Below are 14,171 nucleotides of genomic sequence, written 5' to 3'. Positions count from 1 at the left end.
ATCCCGACTCAACCAGTTACTGAACAAGCTCCTCAACCTCCCTAGGCCTCAGTTTCCACATAAGATGGGGAGATCAAAGTGGTTTCTATCTACCTTCTTGGGCTATTGTAAGAATGAAAAGAAGTAACCCATTCAAAGCACACAGAGCAGAATCAGGCACACAGTAAGTGTTCAATAAATGTTAGCTATTATCGTGAGAGAGAAAATACCTTAGGATGTACAGTGAACTTAAGAGGTAGATTTTACCATGTTTGTTTTATGGGTGAGGAAAGCAAGGTATCTCTCTCTACTCAGTGCCGTTGAGATTCTTTGCCCGATCCCCTTTTAGGTAAAAGGTAGTTCGCCACAGGGATGGGGAGTTGGGGGGCTCTGCCATGATGACCTGGGTGGCACTATCTTCTTGTATGGACATGGGGCCATCATGGGGCCAGTCTTAGCCTCACCTTGCCAAGGCACAAAGCTCACATGTTGCTGTTGGTTCCATACAAGGTTGACACCCAGGACTCAATTCTGCTCTGAGATCCCACTGAGGCTGGCTCCCCTGTAGCTGTTCTGTGTGTCTCCTTCCTTTCCTGAATAAGATACTGGCCACCATGTTGGAGCACCAGCATTTTTGTTCTTAGCAGTGACTTCTGCAAGTTCTGAAAAGACCAGTCAGGCCATGGGCACCGGAGCAGAAGCCGTAGATCCAATTCATCCCTTAGCTATTGATGACCAGCTGTGGGGCGCATCCTATGCTGGGTGTTTGGAAGGTTCAAGACAAATATGGTGTATAGAATGGCATATGGGTCCTGCCCTCATATTGTGTGAGCATTTTAAGACAGGCATGTGTGCAACAATTGGAGCACAGCATGGGTCCTGTGTTAACTGACTCAAGTCAGTTTCATCAAGTGGCAGAATAACATAGGGGATCTGTACTGGGGAGAGACCACCACTTCTTGTGTTACCAGGATGGGGGGGCTTCCTGAAGGAGGCCTGACTTGTAATGGATCTGGAGGACGGGTTGGATTTGTACAAGCAGCTGCTTTGCTCTTGCCCATTGCTTTAATCTGAATCGACAAGCTGGCTGCTAATTCTTCATTTGCTGGGATTCACCTCTGGATCCCCAGCACCTACCAGTGCCAGCCTTGTAGTAGGTGGCCCAGGTAATTAACTTCCCAAAGACTTGGATTAATAACACACCTTCCTCTAGAGTTGTTTTGAGGTTTAAATAAGTTACTAGTCATTAAGGGCTTAGAATGGTGTCTGTCACATAGTAAATGCTCAAGAACATTAGCAGTTATTATTACTAAAGACTACCTGGATGTTAGGCAAGGGTTGATTAACTCAGTCCTTAGCACCTAGTAGGTTCTAACTAAATGTCATCATCTCCCAGTACCTAACAGAGTACTTAGCACAGTACCTAACAGAGCATAGGTATTTTTCATCTCTGAAAGAATAGGTCAACCAGTGTTTTAATCCTTGTCCTGCAAAGGGAACGATGGCCGTGTAGCCCAGAACTAAGAATGTTGAGTAGTGTACATATGCGTGAATCAAGAACAGTTTCAGGAGTGAATGACCTCGGCGTGTGACTGCCCACAGGCGACTTTTTTGATCCGGGCCCTGGGGGTTAAAAGTCCAGGAGGTGGAGAAGCAGGGAAAAGCCTTTTGACAAAGGGGCCAGCAGGAGACTCTGCCGGGAAGAACTTTGGCTCATCCCTGACATCACAGCCTCAGTTCCTCTATTCCTAAAATAGGGATTCTGTTTGTAATGAGATGATGTTTTGAAGATGTTTTGCCCCATAGGCTTTGTGAAGACTTTGTAAAGTTTATGAACCTCTTTATTTTAACATGGTACTGGTTGTGGTTTTCAGTTGAGCATGAGCCTTTTATTCTCTAAGTGCAAGCCTGTTATTTATGGCAGGAAAGGGGACTGCCTTGAAGGTGAAAGCCTTTTTTTCCAGGTCTCTCTCTTTGGAAGTGGATGGGAGGAAGCTGAGAACCTGAGGCTATTATATTAATGGTCGTTTCTTCTCTCCTTGCACAGCATTTCCCCTAACCTGGAGCTTGAAGCTCTGTTCAAACGACATTTTACTCAGGTGGAATTTTATCAGGGTTCAGTCCTTAATCCACATGATCTTGCAAGAGTCAAGGTAAGAAGGAAGAAGTAACGTCTGCTTTTACTCCACTTGGGGTGAAATGATATGTCTCCAAGGGTAGCCAAGAGTCACCTCCAAACCCCTAATGCAATAAACCAGATACTGTCAACCTCAACATCACCCTTGCACTGGTCTAGGACTTTGTTCCACTGGCACATGGCTGATGACCCATAAGTACTCCACACTTGAACTAGCCATAACATGCTAGACATTGCTAGTTCCCTCAGTATCAGCGCTGCTAAATGAGGTAGACCAGTTGTATGGACTCAATAGTCTCATGCATAACATAATAATCAAATAGTTTCCATCCTGAATACTTAAATTGGACTCAGCATAGCTCTGAAATCTGTTATTTACATCAGAAAAGAACATTAAGGGTAAAGTATAAAATAAAGTTTAACCAAGCCGTAAAACATTTCGAGCTTCCTTTTATTCCTTGCCAAGGATTAAAGGTGTAAAACTAAACATGGAAGCATCTGTTAGCACTTGGTAATGGGCTAATCTCTCTTTCTAGAACATGCTAAATTAGAGTCTTCTTATAAAGCACACCTAAGGCTTATAGGGGGAAGGGTTACAGCACAATGGCATCTTCTACTTTGTTCATTTTATGTAGATTTTGCATGCACACTCAGTATTTGCATGCCAGTGGATATGGGTTTGTATTATGAATCCACTGACATCTAAATACTTACTGTGGTCATCACATAATTTGGTTAATAATGTAATTGGCAAATAGGAATATGCCAAAAGGATTTGGGTAAATTCTGTGCTTTATGAAAGGAAACTGGAGACAATTTGTGACATACCATAGCTGGAATTATGCCCTCCCACCAAATGTAGGAATGGTCTATTAAGTACAGCATCCCCAAGCAGGGCAGACCTGAGCCAGCATGGGAATTCTTATGCTTACTGAGGCCAGTTCATCTTAATATTATCCAGACATGATCCAAGTTATGTCTAATGTGAAATCCTATGAGAACTTGGGAAAAATAGTTGTTGTTCATGGGCCTAATTTAGATGCGAGCAATTCTTAGCACAACTCATGGTCCTCTCAAAGGAATAAGTCTCTCTTGGCACATATGTTTAGATAAGTCAGTAGGTTGTATCTTGAGGTCATCTGTAACACATCATTTCAAACACATACATTTGTTGTCTTTTGAATAGCTGAATGCTAATTGAATGCTAAATAGTACTGAGCTGTCATCCGAGTTAGGGGTCTGAAAGGTGTGAGAATGGTTAGATGAAGGATGTTGGAGTTTAAATTTCTGAATCCCCAATGACTCAGTTAACTTGGCAGCCTGAGAGAAGGGGTTTAACCCATCTAATGCCATTTCCCAAGTGGAAAAATTAGGGTGATGGTGCAGTGATGGGGAGAGGTGGAGAGGGGATTGAAAGGCTTCATTAATTGTTGTCTCAAGGAATCTGGAAAGCTTACATGTAAGAGGCTAGGCAAAATGAAAAGTATAATTATCAAGGTACATGTTGTCCCCTGCAGTAGCCACAAGATGAAATGTTTATGCCATAACAAGAGCTTAAAACCTACACTTGTGGCAAAAACTATAATCTCTCAGGATTATTATTTTTTTCTTTCCTTGCTGAGCACAAGGTTCCCCAAGAGCTATCAGCAGGGAGAGACTGCAACCAAGCATGGCTATTTATATGTTTGTGTTCTGTGATTTTCCTTTGGGTGTCTTAGATAGAGTCAGCAGATGCCTGCCTAATCCTTGCCAATAAGTACTGCGCAGACCCTGATGCTGAAGATGCCTCCAACATCATGAGGTAAGCTCAGAGAGGCAGGGAGGCTCTGGGCTGGCTACTTGCTGCCTGGTTGGGTCCTCTGCAGAGAACCGTTTCTTTGGGATCTTCTTTCCTCATTAGCCACCCTGCAACTTGCTACCTGCATAGGCCCAGGGTTGGGGAAAATTGAGGCTGTGGTGGGTGCAGAGAGTAGTGACACAAGGCATCATCATCAAAAGCGCATCCTTAGAAGATGGGAGCTCTGGGGCTCACGACCAATCTTGGGGGAGAGATGCTTTAGACAGGACCAGCAAGAAGAGACAGATTTCAATGACTGTAGGCCTGAAATAGGGTACCATGTTCCCTGAGGGGGAATGGGCCTGAGAGATCTGAACTGTAAATGATTTCATTCCTGGGGGGATTTTTGGAAATAGCTGAAGATGTTTTTGGGTGTCCTAACGAGGGGACACTGCTGCTCATGTCTGGCGGGTGGAGGCCAGGGATCCTGCTCAATATCCTCCAATGCACAGGGCTACCCCTGAGAGCTGGGCGTTATCCAGCCCCAGGTGTCATAGTGCCAGGTGTCCACAGAAGCCCCATGTAGGAGCTTTTGAAGCGTGTCTACAGCACATTCATTAACATCTCCCACAAAAGAGGAGTTTGTTGACCACTGAGCTTGTTTCAACCAGTTTCCCCAGAGGAAATTGTTTTCTTCACTGAACGCCTCCTTAGTGTTTTTGGTACTAATATGAATTTCTAAAATAATGTTCTGGAGAAAGTTTCTCAAACCTATTTGCCTACAGCCACCCCTGCCCCCAAAACATACTCACACAGTCTTTTTTTTTTTTTTTTTTTTTTTCCACAGAAGATCCCTTGAAGGAGGGCACTCTTTGGAAAATACTCCCTGGTGCCTTTCCTGCCAGTAGTCTATGCTCCTCTAAGGCCAGTCTCTGGCCAACTCCTGCTCCTCATTCTTTTCTCATTTCAGAAGAGAATTTTTCCATTTTGGTTCTTTCCATAGACCCATATTTGACATCTTGAGGCTATGAAATGTCTATAAAGTTAAGGTATTTTGCTCCAGAAAGTTAAAGCCCTTTTGGAGTCTTCTCTTCTGCAGCATAAATTGCAGAAGAGTTGAGAGCTGAGAGGGGATAATAAAGAGAACCTTCTGGAGAAGAGAGGAACTGAGAGAAAACATTTCACTCCCACTAGATTCCCAGGAACTCTTGCCTAATTGTGAACAGCCATCCCTTGGATGGAGACCAAGATTCCCCTCTCTCTGCAGCTTGGTTTTGCTTTGTCCTGGGGATTTACCTGAGGGGCAGGGCAGGGAATTTGTCTTTGCACCACTCCAGGGCCTGCCCCTCCTTGCTTTGCTTTTACTCAGTGGCCCCAAGTGACGTGAGCTTTCCCATCAGCAGGGTGGGGGAATTCCTCTGGAGCACATCCTCCCCTCAGCATCTGATCCCTGTGTCTGGCAAGCAACATCTGGCATAGTGTGCTCTCTTTCCACTCGCTTTCCTTTGGCACTGTGTTTAGTGTGGCCCTCTTAAGGAAGTCAATATGTGACCTCTTGTGACCACTGGGCTTGCCAGGCTGCAGGGAGATGGTGGAATGCAGACCTGCTTCCTCACCTGGGCCTGTCCCCTAACTCATTACAGCTGGGAAGGAACAACAGTGGCCCCAGCTTAAGGTGCATAAGTTGGCCCTTTCCTTGAACTAGGATTTCTAGCCTTTGCAATTGTGTGTCCTTTGAAATGATAAAAATGTAGCCTTTGAGAAACATGGTCTTCAACATTTCAAATAGAAATCTAAAAGAAGATGACGCCTAATGTTTAGACCACAAAGAGAAATTTGAGGCTGGCACTGCCTTTTTTTTTTTCCCCAGAAGTGAGTAATTAAAATGCTAATAGCTTTGAAGTGGGCATTACTCTTAATCACAATATTTTATTTAAGCCCTGATTGCAGTAGGGTTACCTTGAAGACATACAGGTTACCAGGGTGACTGGCATGATGCCAAGGCATACAAATGACTGAACAAAGGTCCCTTGAGAAATGTGGTTAAGCCCTCCATTAACCGGAACCAGAACTAAAGCCCAGGCAGCAAGAGGAAATGGGAAGCTCAGGGTTAAAAATGGGCTCTGTCTTTCCCTTATTTGTATAATTCTCCTTTCTTCTTAGTTTAATGAGACCAATCTGCCCCTTTTGAAATTAAAATGTCAAAGATCCATTTGAAATGAGCTAATGCAGAAAACTGGCTGATGCTGTGAACTGAATTCCTAGGGCTGACAGGACTCAAAGTCCTTGAGTTATAAGCATGGGCCGACACAACACTTTTTCAAAAATAAAATGAAATCCTTCAAGTGCAAAAGCCCAGGGTGAATTTGTGCCGGGAGAGCCTTCTGCGTGATCCATTTCCTAAATTTACAAGTGGTAGCTTTTCAGACAAAGCTGCTCCCTGGCCGCCTTCTCTCCATCTTTGCACAAAGGGGCTGGAAGCACAGAGTGTTTCCTGGTGGGAAGTTTGTGGGGGTGGCCGTGATAAATGCACTTGCATTTCTGATTAGGCTTAGGAGGTGGGCCTTTCTGTGGAATTCCATGCTTTCGCCTTCCTTGTCACAGAAGGAAATGTACAATGTCACCTTCTGACAGAGTCGGTAATGACAAAAACCATAACTTACACGTGGAGAGAGCTTTTAATGATTTCAAAGCATTTTCACATCTGGTTTTTCATTTGCTGCTCATACCAAGCCTGTGAAATACATAAAGCAGGTACTGTGGCCCCCAGTGTCCAGATGAGGGAACAGTCACAGAGGGCCCAGGGATTTCCTGAAGGTCACCCAGTTTGTTAGTAAAAGAGCTGGGACTGGAATGCAGGTGTTTTCTGTTTCCCTGCTCCAGGTCCCGCCCCTTTCAGCACAGTGATTGTCCTGGGGAACAGAAAGGAGGAGTGGGGGTGGGGGTGGGGCAGGCAGTGGTTAATGCTAAGTATGGACTGGGAGCAGTTTGGGGGAATTTTCCAGCAGACCATGACGTACATGGCAAGGCCTTGGCACTTATCTCTCGTCAGCATCAAAGTCATCATTTAGATGCTGTTTGCTCTTAAAGGCTGAGTCATGGACCCCCATCCTAAGAGCTCTGCTCAGAAATCATTTTTGTGAGAGAGGCCATGTGTATGTGACAATTAGAATCATTTGTCAGGCTGCTTGTGTGATTTGTCACTGTTGTCTCATGTTGTTAACTTGGAACTGGCATCAGAGCAAAATGGTTCTGGGCTCCTCCCTAGGGTACGTGAGATTACAAACCTCTGTTGGTCCCAGGAGTTGAGCTTGCTTTACTTAGATGCCTTTGTAGGCGATAAGTCCACGAGCACCCTGCTCTAGAACCCCCACCCCCAGTACACACATGCCATCACCAAGGTACCATCGGGCCTCTCTCTTCTTTCTTGCCCAGGACCCGTTCTGTGCCTGTTGTGTGATTTCCTTCTCCCACGACCATGGGGTACAGCAGTGGAAACACAGTTTAACTTGGCCCGGTGCCTGCAGCCCTTCTGAAGGCCCTGGCTGCTGGCCCCACATTCACTCCCTTTGGATGGAATCAAATTAATCTTCCCATCAGACTCCGTGGGTAAGGCAGATCCTGGCTCAGCTTTCGGTCTTTTCTTTTTCAGAGTCATCTCCATAAAGAACTACCATCCCAAGATAAGAATCATCACTCAGATGCTGCAGTATCACAACAAGGTAGGACAGGAAGAGCTGGTCCCAGACTCAGAGGTGCACATGGAGGTCCAGGCTCTTCCCCCTCACTTGACAGCTGCACACATGTGTGCACACACACGTGCACACACACCAATGCAATCCCAAGGCCTGGATAAAGAAGGGTGGTGGGTAAAAACCTCCCCAGGACATTTCTTTGGTCCAAACACCTTATTTGCCATTGGTCACCGGAGGGAAATTCCTTCACATACTAACTCATTCATTCTGGAAGCATCTCTTGGTCCCCTGGTTCCAGAAATATCCACGTCCCTAGGTCCCATTCCAACAACTTCCATTTGTATGTGCCACACTCATTTCTTCCATTGGTATTTATTGAACACCTACTATGTGTTCAACACTCAGCCCGACACCCCCCCATGGATATAGTGAAGTCCTGTTTTGTGCCCTCAGGGATTTTGCAGTCAAGGTGTGGAGTGTCCCAGGCAAGTGATGGCACTTTTCTATCTGAGATGAGATGAACTTAGGGGAACAGTCCACGTGTTGGGTGGAGAACCTGGGACATGGCACCCTCAAATACAAGATGAGAATTTGCATGGTTGAATTCAGGAAAATAATTGGCTATCCAGAGATTAAATATAAAGGAATTTTCCTAGTACTACATTTCACAGGGGGATCAGAAGGAAAAACGGACGTTGGAGTCCATGCTATTTCCCTTGCGATTGCTTCTTGGTAAACCAGAGTCCTGTCTCTCATTCAAAGGCAAAGCCCCCTCACTTGGCCTGTTGGTAAACTCCCAGGAAAACAGCTTTGGGGGAGGGAAGGTGCCACTTTTCTCTGTTTGATATGGAACCAGTTATGAGAAACCAGAGGCTGCTCAGTACCTGCAACCAGGTGTCTTGTCTGGACAGAATAACTCCCTGCTGGGTTGTGAGTGAGCGTATGTCCCATCTTATGGGCCATCTTTCCTGCGAAATAGGCAGTCAGATGACCCAGAGAAGACCCCGTTCTGCCAAATGCACCAGTGCCATGCCATTATTTCTTAATTGCTGGCAAGTGCCATCCCATTTTGCTGTACGGAAGCCCATCGGAGGCATTGCTGAGTGGAGCCTGCTGTCGGTGACTGGCCTACCGCTCAGGCTGCTGCCCATTGCTGACCGCTGCCCAGCCCTTCCAGGTGGTTGCATCGTGGACTGCGCTGTGCCCCATCCAGTGGGTTTGGTGGTGGGCACCCAAGGTCACGGGGTCCTGTTTGTCTCCGGAAAACCTGGGACACCGAAGAGATAAAGTGAGGCTATGGGTAGCTCACCAGCATCAATCTGGAGAAGTTTCTTTGACAGCAGTCCCTGCAGGTAGAGGTGAATTTTATTAGCAAGGCTGTGGCTGGTGACAGCTCCCGAGGCAATAAACTCTCCTTCTTTTCCTTTGTGATTTGAAACTTCATTTAGTGTGGGAGTGCTTTAAGCTGTTGTTTAGATTTTTGGCTGAATTTAGATTGAATAGAAAATTAATGTTGTATGTTTAGAAAGGGATGTCAGTTCCTTTTTTTCTCCTTCCAATGAGTGCTGATGCAGCATCTTCAAGGAATTAAGGAGGATTTCAGCTATGTGATTCTTGTCAAACTCAAAAGTAGTTCAATGGATCGAGGATCCAGATGGTACCTGGTCAGTATTCACGTGATCAGAGCAAGCTGACTATCTTTCCCAAGCCTCTGCCCTGTAATTATTCAGCAACAGTGATGAAGACATCAACTGACCAGTCGTAATTTGCTTACAACATAGTTTATTTAGAATCACCGCATTCAATTTGGGTTTCAGAGTGAGGAAAAGTCTCTTAGGTGACTCTGCCCTTGTAAGATGTGTGAGACTACAAGGGACCTAGTGACTTTGTTGCAGGGCTCTTTTCTCTATCATTTCTTTTCTTTTTTTTTTCTCTTGTAGAGAAAGAACAGAAAGTCTGCTGGTCATTATTTGTCATTTCATTCCTTGTAGAATTGCACATAGCCTTTCTTCACCTTGCTTTCCAGTTTTGCTGTTTTTTTAAGGTCTCCTTCCCTTACAGTATTTTTCTTCCTCTCTTGGAACTTTCTTTTCACCCACGACTAGATGCCCAGAGATCTCCATCCATTAAAACTTGCTTTTGGGAAAGAACCCAATACATGCATGTACACTTACATCACTGTCAACTGATTCCACATTCCATAAAGTTATGCCCAGACTTAAGCTTTAAAAAAATTTCAATCCCCTGTGACCTAATGATAGCGGTATTCTAGAACCTAAAGGGAGGTAGGAAAGCTGTCTTCTTTCTTTCCATCCAAAACTCATGCCGTTTGTTATCTCAGACATATGTGTCATATTTTTATGGTTTTAAGCTTTGACATCCATTATCTCATTTAGTCCTTATCTGTCCATCTGTGCATTTTAGCATTCCATTGTGACTTCAATCAGTGGATCAAAGCTCTGTCTTGAAGCATCTCTGGTGGGTAGAACTCATGGTCACTTGGCAGCCAGTGAGCTAAGAGGCAGAACTGCCAACTGCCCTTTTCTTGTTATATAGAGCCACAGCCTGGGGAACCAAACTGTGGGTCCTCTGTGTGGGACTTACAGAAGGATGGATATTCTCCAAAGTGGATCTGTTTACTCTGAGTAGAATTCGTATTCAGCCTCACCATCTCCCAACATGGAAAGGATTAGAAAAAAAAACATGGCACATGTTCTGATTTGAGTGCAAATGGTTTAAACCTCTTAGGGAAAGAATGGTTTATGACATCTTGGAAAAGTGTCAACTCCTGATGATTTAGCTATTAATGGACTTTAAAAATTTTCCCAGCAGACCCTAGAGAAAGAGGTCTTTGTCTCTGACCTAAAGCCAAGTCCCAGTGCCCCGATGGAGATGCAAGCTCTTTGAGGTTTCTCACTGTGAACCCTCGCACTTGAGCAGAAGTGTTGAAGTGTTTTCTCTGAGATTTTCTTTCTTCATCATGGTGGCTTCCTCAAAGTTGCATGTGTAGTGAGAGATGGAACTGGGGCTGGAATTCATCTCTCCTGGCTTCCCAGGACAGCCAATTTTCACCTTCCTTTCATCTCAAACAGAGGGAATCCCCAGTCCTGCTCATCCTGCTGATCTTCTGTATTAGAGAGGATGAGTCTCTAGAATTCTGTGTAGTGATGCTGGCATCATCCAGTGGACCCAATTTCCCCTCAAATAAAAAAGACCAGAGTTGCCAGAAACAGACACGTTGAGTTGCTGGCTCAGTCTCCCTCTTTGTTTTGTGCACACAGAATCTCTCCCAGCCTCGGGCATGCCCTTCCCCATGATTGAAGATCTGGTGGCCAAAAAGGGAGGCTGAGAAATGAAACCAACTTGACTTTTCCATGTAATACTGTGTAGTATATGTCTAGGGAACTCCATACTAGATGGGGATGCTAGAGACCCTAGACCTAAAATCCTGGACTTCATGCCCTGCATGGCACAGGGGGATGTGAAAGAACATCTTGAAAGGTCTTGTTTGTTTGTTTGAAGGTGCTGTGAAGGTTACGTGGTGTCTGTCTGGGGCTCGGACCACCCACATTTCCTTTCTCACTGGATGATTTACTTGTTGATGACTTGGATTTCATTCCTCTTCATTCTTCTCAGCTGATGTTCATGTAAATGAGTATTTCACCACTTAGCCCGGTGTATTCTCTACGATGCCAGGGAGGTAAAGGTGGAAAGTGGCCTCCTTGAGCCAGTGAGGGGTAGGGAGAGAAGTGGGATAAAGAGCTGGGCTCATTGCTGGAATGCCGTCTGATGTGGGAAGGTCTCTGATACTCAGCTTGACAGAAATTCCCATCTGCTCTAGCCCACACATGGGATTTTAACTGCTTTTGTCAGAGAGGATGGAGTCTGCTCTCCCAGGAGGAAACACTGCCAGGCTAAGACGCTCAAGATTCTTAGAGAACTGAATTTCGCAAGAGGGGATTCACAAGAGTGGTGTTTCTGAAAGCCGAGTAGGGAGCCAGTGGACTTGCCCTTGAGTGCACAGTGGAGTCTTCCATTCCTTTCTAGTAGCACACCTACTGTATACAGTCCTGCACGTGAAGGGGGGCCTGCTTGGTGCCCTTTGCTTTTGCTGATACTGGGAGAGAAATAGTATTTCAGGGCCATAGACTCTTGGTGTTAGCAGGAGCCTTGAAGGCTTCTGACTCACCCTTTTGTGCAAAGCAAGAGTCTGTCCACTGAGACCTGGAGAAGCACATATTGAGTTCTAGGGACAAACATTTTGTATTTTTGGAGGCAGCTTTTTCCATTTATTAGATAAACCACATCCTTAGAAAAGTCCTTAAAAAAAAAAAAAAACAAGCCAAAAAAACTCCTTTCTTGTAATATATACCAGTCAGTCCTAATTCTGGCCCCTGGAACAAGGCAAGACAAGCCTAATCTCCCCTCATCACAGCAGGACCTGAGGCCACACGGGTGACCATCCTTTCTCTCTGGAAGCGTGGCCCTTCTTCAGGCCAAATGCTGCTGTTTCCTTGAAAGATGTTTTTTACAACCCACGTCTCCTCTTGTGCTTGTCATTTTTCTGTGGGAGTTATTCAGTTATCAACGTCCCTTTTTAAATCTGATTGTTACAACTGGATCAAGTGCTGGGAACTGGCCTGACCACTTCGCAACGGGGGGAAACATTCATCTTTCCTATGATCTAGAGACCATTTCTAACAAGCTAGCATTGGCTTTCTTTCTCATCTGTCCCATGGTTGGCCTCCTTTTTTTTTTTTTCCCTATACCTTCATGTCTGCTGCCAAGTTTAGGACTTCTCATTTTGAATTAATATAATTGATTTTTTTTTAACCTAAATGCAGTGCTTGACAAGAAGCTCTTTAAAATCTTGTTTGGTTTGTTTTTTGAGTTTTTTTGGTTTGTTTTTGCACATTTTTCCAACTCTGGAGAACTTTTGAATCTTTTTTTTTTTTAAACCATAATTTATTTATTTATTTACTTTAAAATCTTTATTATTGTTGATTTACAATGTCCTGTCAGTTTCTGCTGTACAGCTAAGTGACCCAATTTTATATATATGTAATGATATATATAAAATTTTTATATATAAAATATATATACAGCTAATTGACCCAGTTTTATATATATATATATTTTTTCTTTTTCTCACATTATCCTCCATCATGTTCCATCACAAGTGATTGGATATAGTTCCCTGTGCTATACAGCAGGACCTAATTGTTTATCCACTCCAAATACAATAGTTTGCATCTACTAACCCCAAACTCCCAGTCCATCCCGTTCCCTCTCCCTCGGCAACCACAAGTCTATTCTCTAGGTCCATGAGTTTGCTTCTGTTCTGTAAATAGGAGAACTTTTGAATCTTGATTCTTTCAGCCTGTGTATCATCTATGACTTTGCTTCATGCCACTTAAAAATAATTGGATGAGCATGCCTCTGGGTCCTTATCTCCAGGTCTGAGCTCATTGTTGAATAGCATCAGTCCATCTGCAAGAGATTGTAACATGTCTGCACTATGATATGCCCAGTGATTTAGGGCAGTGCTTCTTGAAATGTGCTTCCTAGCTCAGCAGCTCCACATCACCACCAACTTCTTAGAAGTGCAAATTCTCCAGCCTTACCCTACCTCCAAAGAACCAGAAACCATGGAAGGGGCTGACAATTTGTGTTGGTGTAAACCCTTCAGCTGATTTTGATGCCCAAGCTTCGGAGCCACTAACTGGGCATTTGGGGAAGGCAGATGAAAAACTAAACTATCCAGGTGCCTGACAGTCTTGGAGTTTTTTCAAGGAGCCAATTTAGAACAACCTGGCCAGACCTCCTCATAGCATGGGCTGATATGTCTGTCACAAGAGGAGAGTCCCTCTGGACTCTCTTTGGCTAAATGACAAAGCCAAGGGGAGGACACGGGCTTGGGGGTACAGAAGCTGTGTTCCAGAGAGACTCAAGTCTGATGAACAGAAGAGCTGAATAAAGCAGGAAATGCCAGACCTAGGCAAGGGAAGGAAAGGCTAAGTCTGGGTGACCCTGAGCAATGCTGCATTTCCCAGAGGAGATTTTAAACAATTGAACGCTTCACAAAGGAAGGCCTCATACCTGTTTTTGTTTCCACAGGCCCATCTGCTAAACATCCCAAGCTGGAACTGGAAAGAGGGAGATGATGCAATCTGCCTCGCCGAGCTGAAGCTGGGGTTCATCGCCCAGAGCTGCCTGGCTCAAGGCCTCTCCACCATGCTCGCCAACCTCTTCTCCATGAGGTCATTCATAAAGGTAACGTCTTGTCCTATTAGAGCGCATTAGCCCCAGATTCAATTTGTCGTGGGGTTGAGTAGAGAGCACGGCTTAAACTCAAAACAGATCGACGGGCTTTAACCACTTTGGTTAAGGAGGAATTCCTTGTTCCAGATTTAGGCATGAGGCCAACTTCTTTCAAAATTATGTTTTTATTTTTATTTGGCACATCCACGGCCATTAAATGATTGTTCAAAGCCCAATCCTCTCTTTTTTTAGATAAACCACATGTTTATCTATCAACAAAGCCTCCGCTGTTAAAACAAAAATATGATTTATATACATTCCA

At 44.5% G+C, this 14,171-nt stretch overlaps 1 protein-coding gene and 1 long non-coding RNA gene across 39 annotated transcripts in view; one reads left to right on the top strand and one right to left on the bottom strand.

Moving 5' to 3' along the window:
- The window catches only part of KCNMA1 (potassium calcium-activated channel subfamily M alpha 1), a 753,494-nt gene that overhangs the window by 544,064 nt on the left and 195,259 nt on the right, over positions 1-14,171 (top strand). For all 38 annotated transcript variants that reach the window (XR_014825729.1, XR_014825730.1, XM_084993162.1 and 35 more), the window contains 4 exon segments: positions 2,027-2,132; positions 3,835-3,917; positions 7,546-7,615; positions 13,706-13,861. Coding sequence is in view for 36 of the 38 variants with exons in the window: in XM_084993162.1 (XP_084849288.1) it covers positions 2,027-2,132; positions 3,835-3,917; positions 7,546-7,615; positions 13,706-13,861 (415 nt within the window). In the remaining 2 variants the exon portion in view is untranslated.
- On the bottom strand, positions 6,553-13,909 carry LOC146396900 (uncharacterized). Its single transcript, XR_014828181.1, has 2 exons — positions 13,688-13,909; positions 6,553-8,855 (listed from the first exon to the last, which is right to left on the bottom strand). It is a non-coding gene; the product is annotated as an uncharacterized LOC146396900 (long non-coding RNA).

The sequence above is a fragment of the Sus scrofa genome, chromosome 14 (assembly GCF_054392235.1).
Source record: "Sus scrofa isolate SSC_HxYL_T2T_F1_AM1 chromosome 14, Sscrofa_HxYL_maternal_Yorkshire_Landrace_v2.0, whole genome shotgun sequence".
Classification (NCBI taxonomy): Eukaryota; Metazoa; Chordata; class Mammalia; order Artiodactyla; family Suidae; genus Sus; species Sus scrofa.
This window is presented reverse-complemented; position numbering and strand designations above follow the sequence as displayed.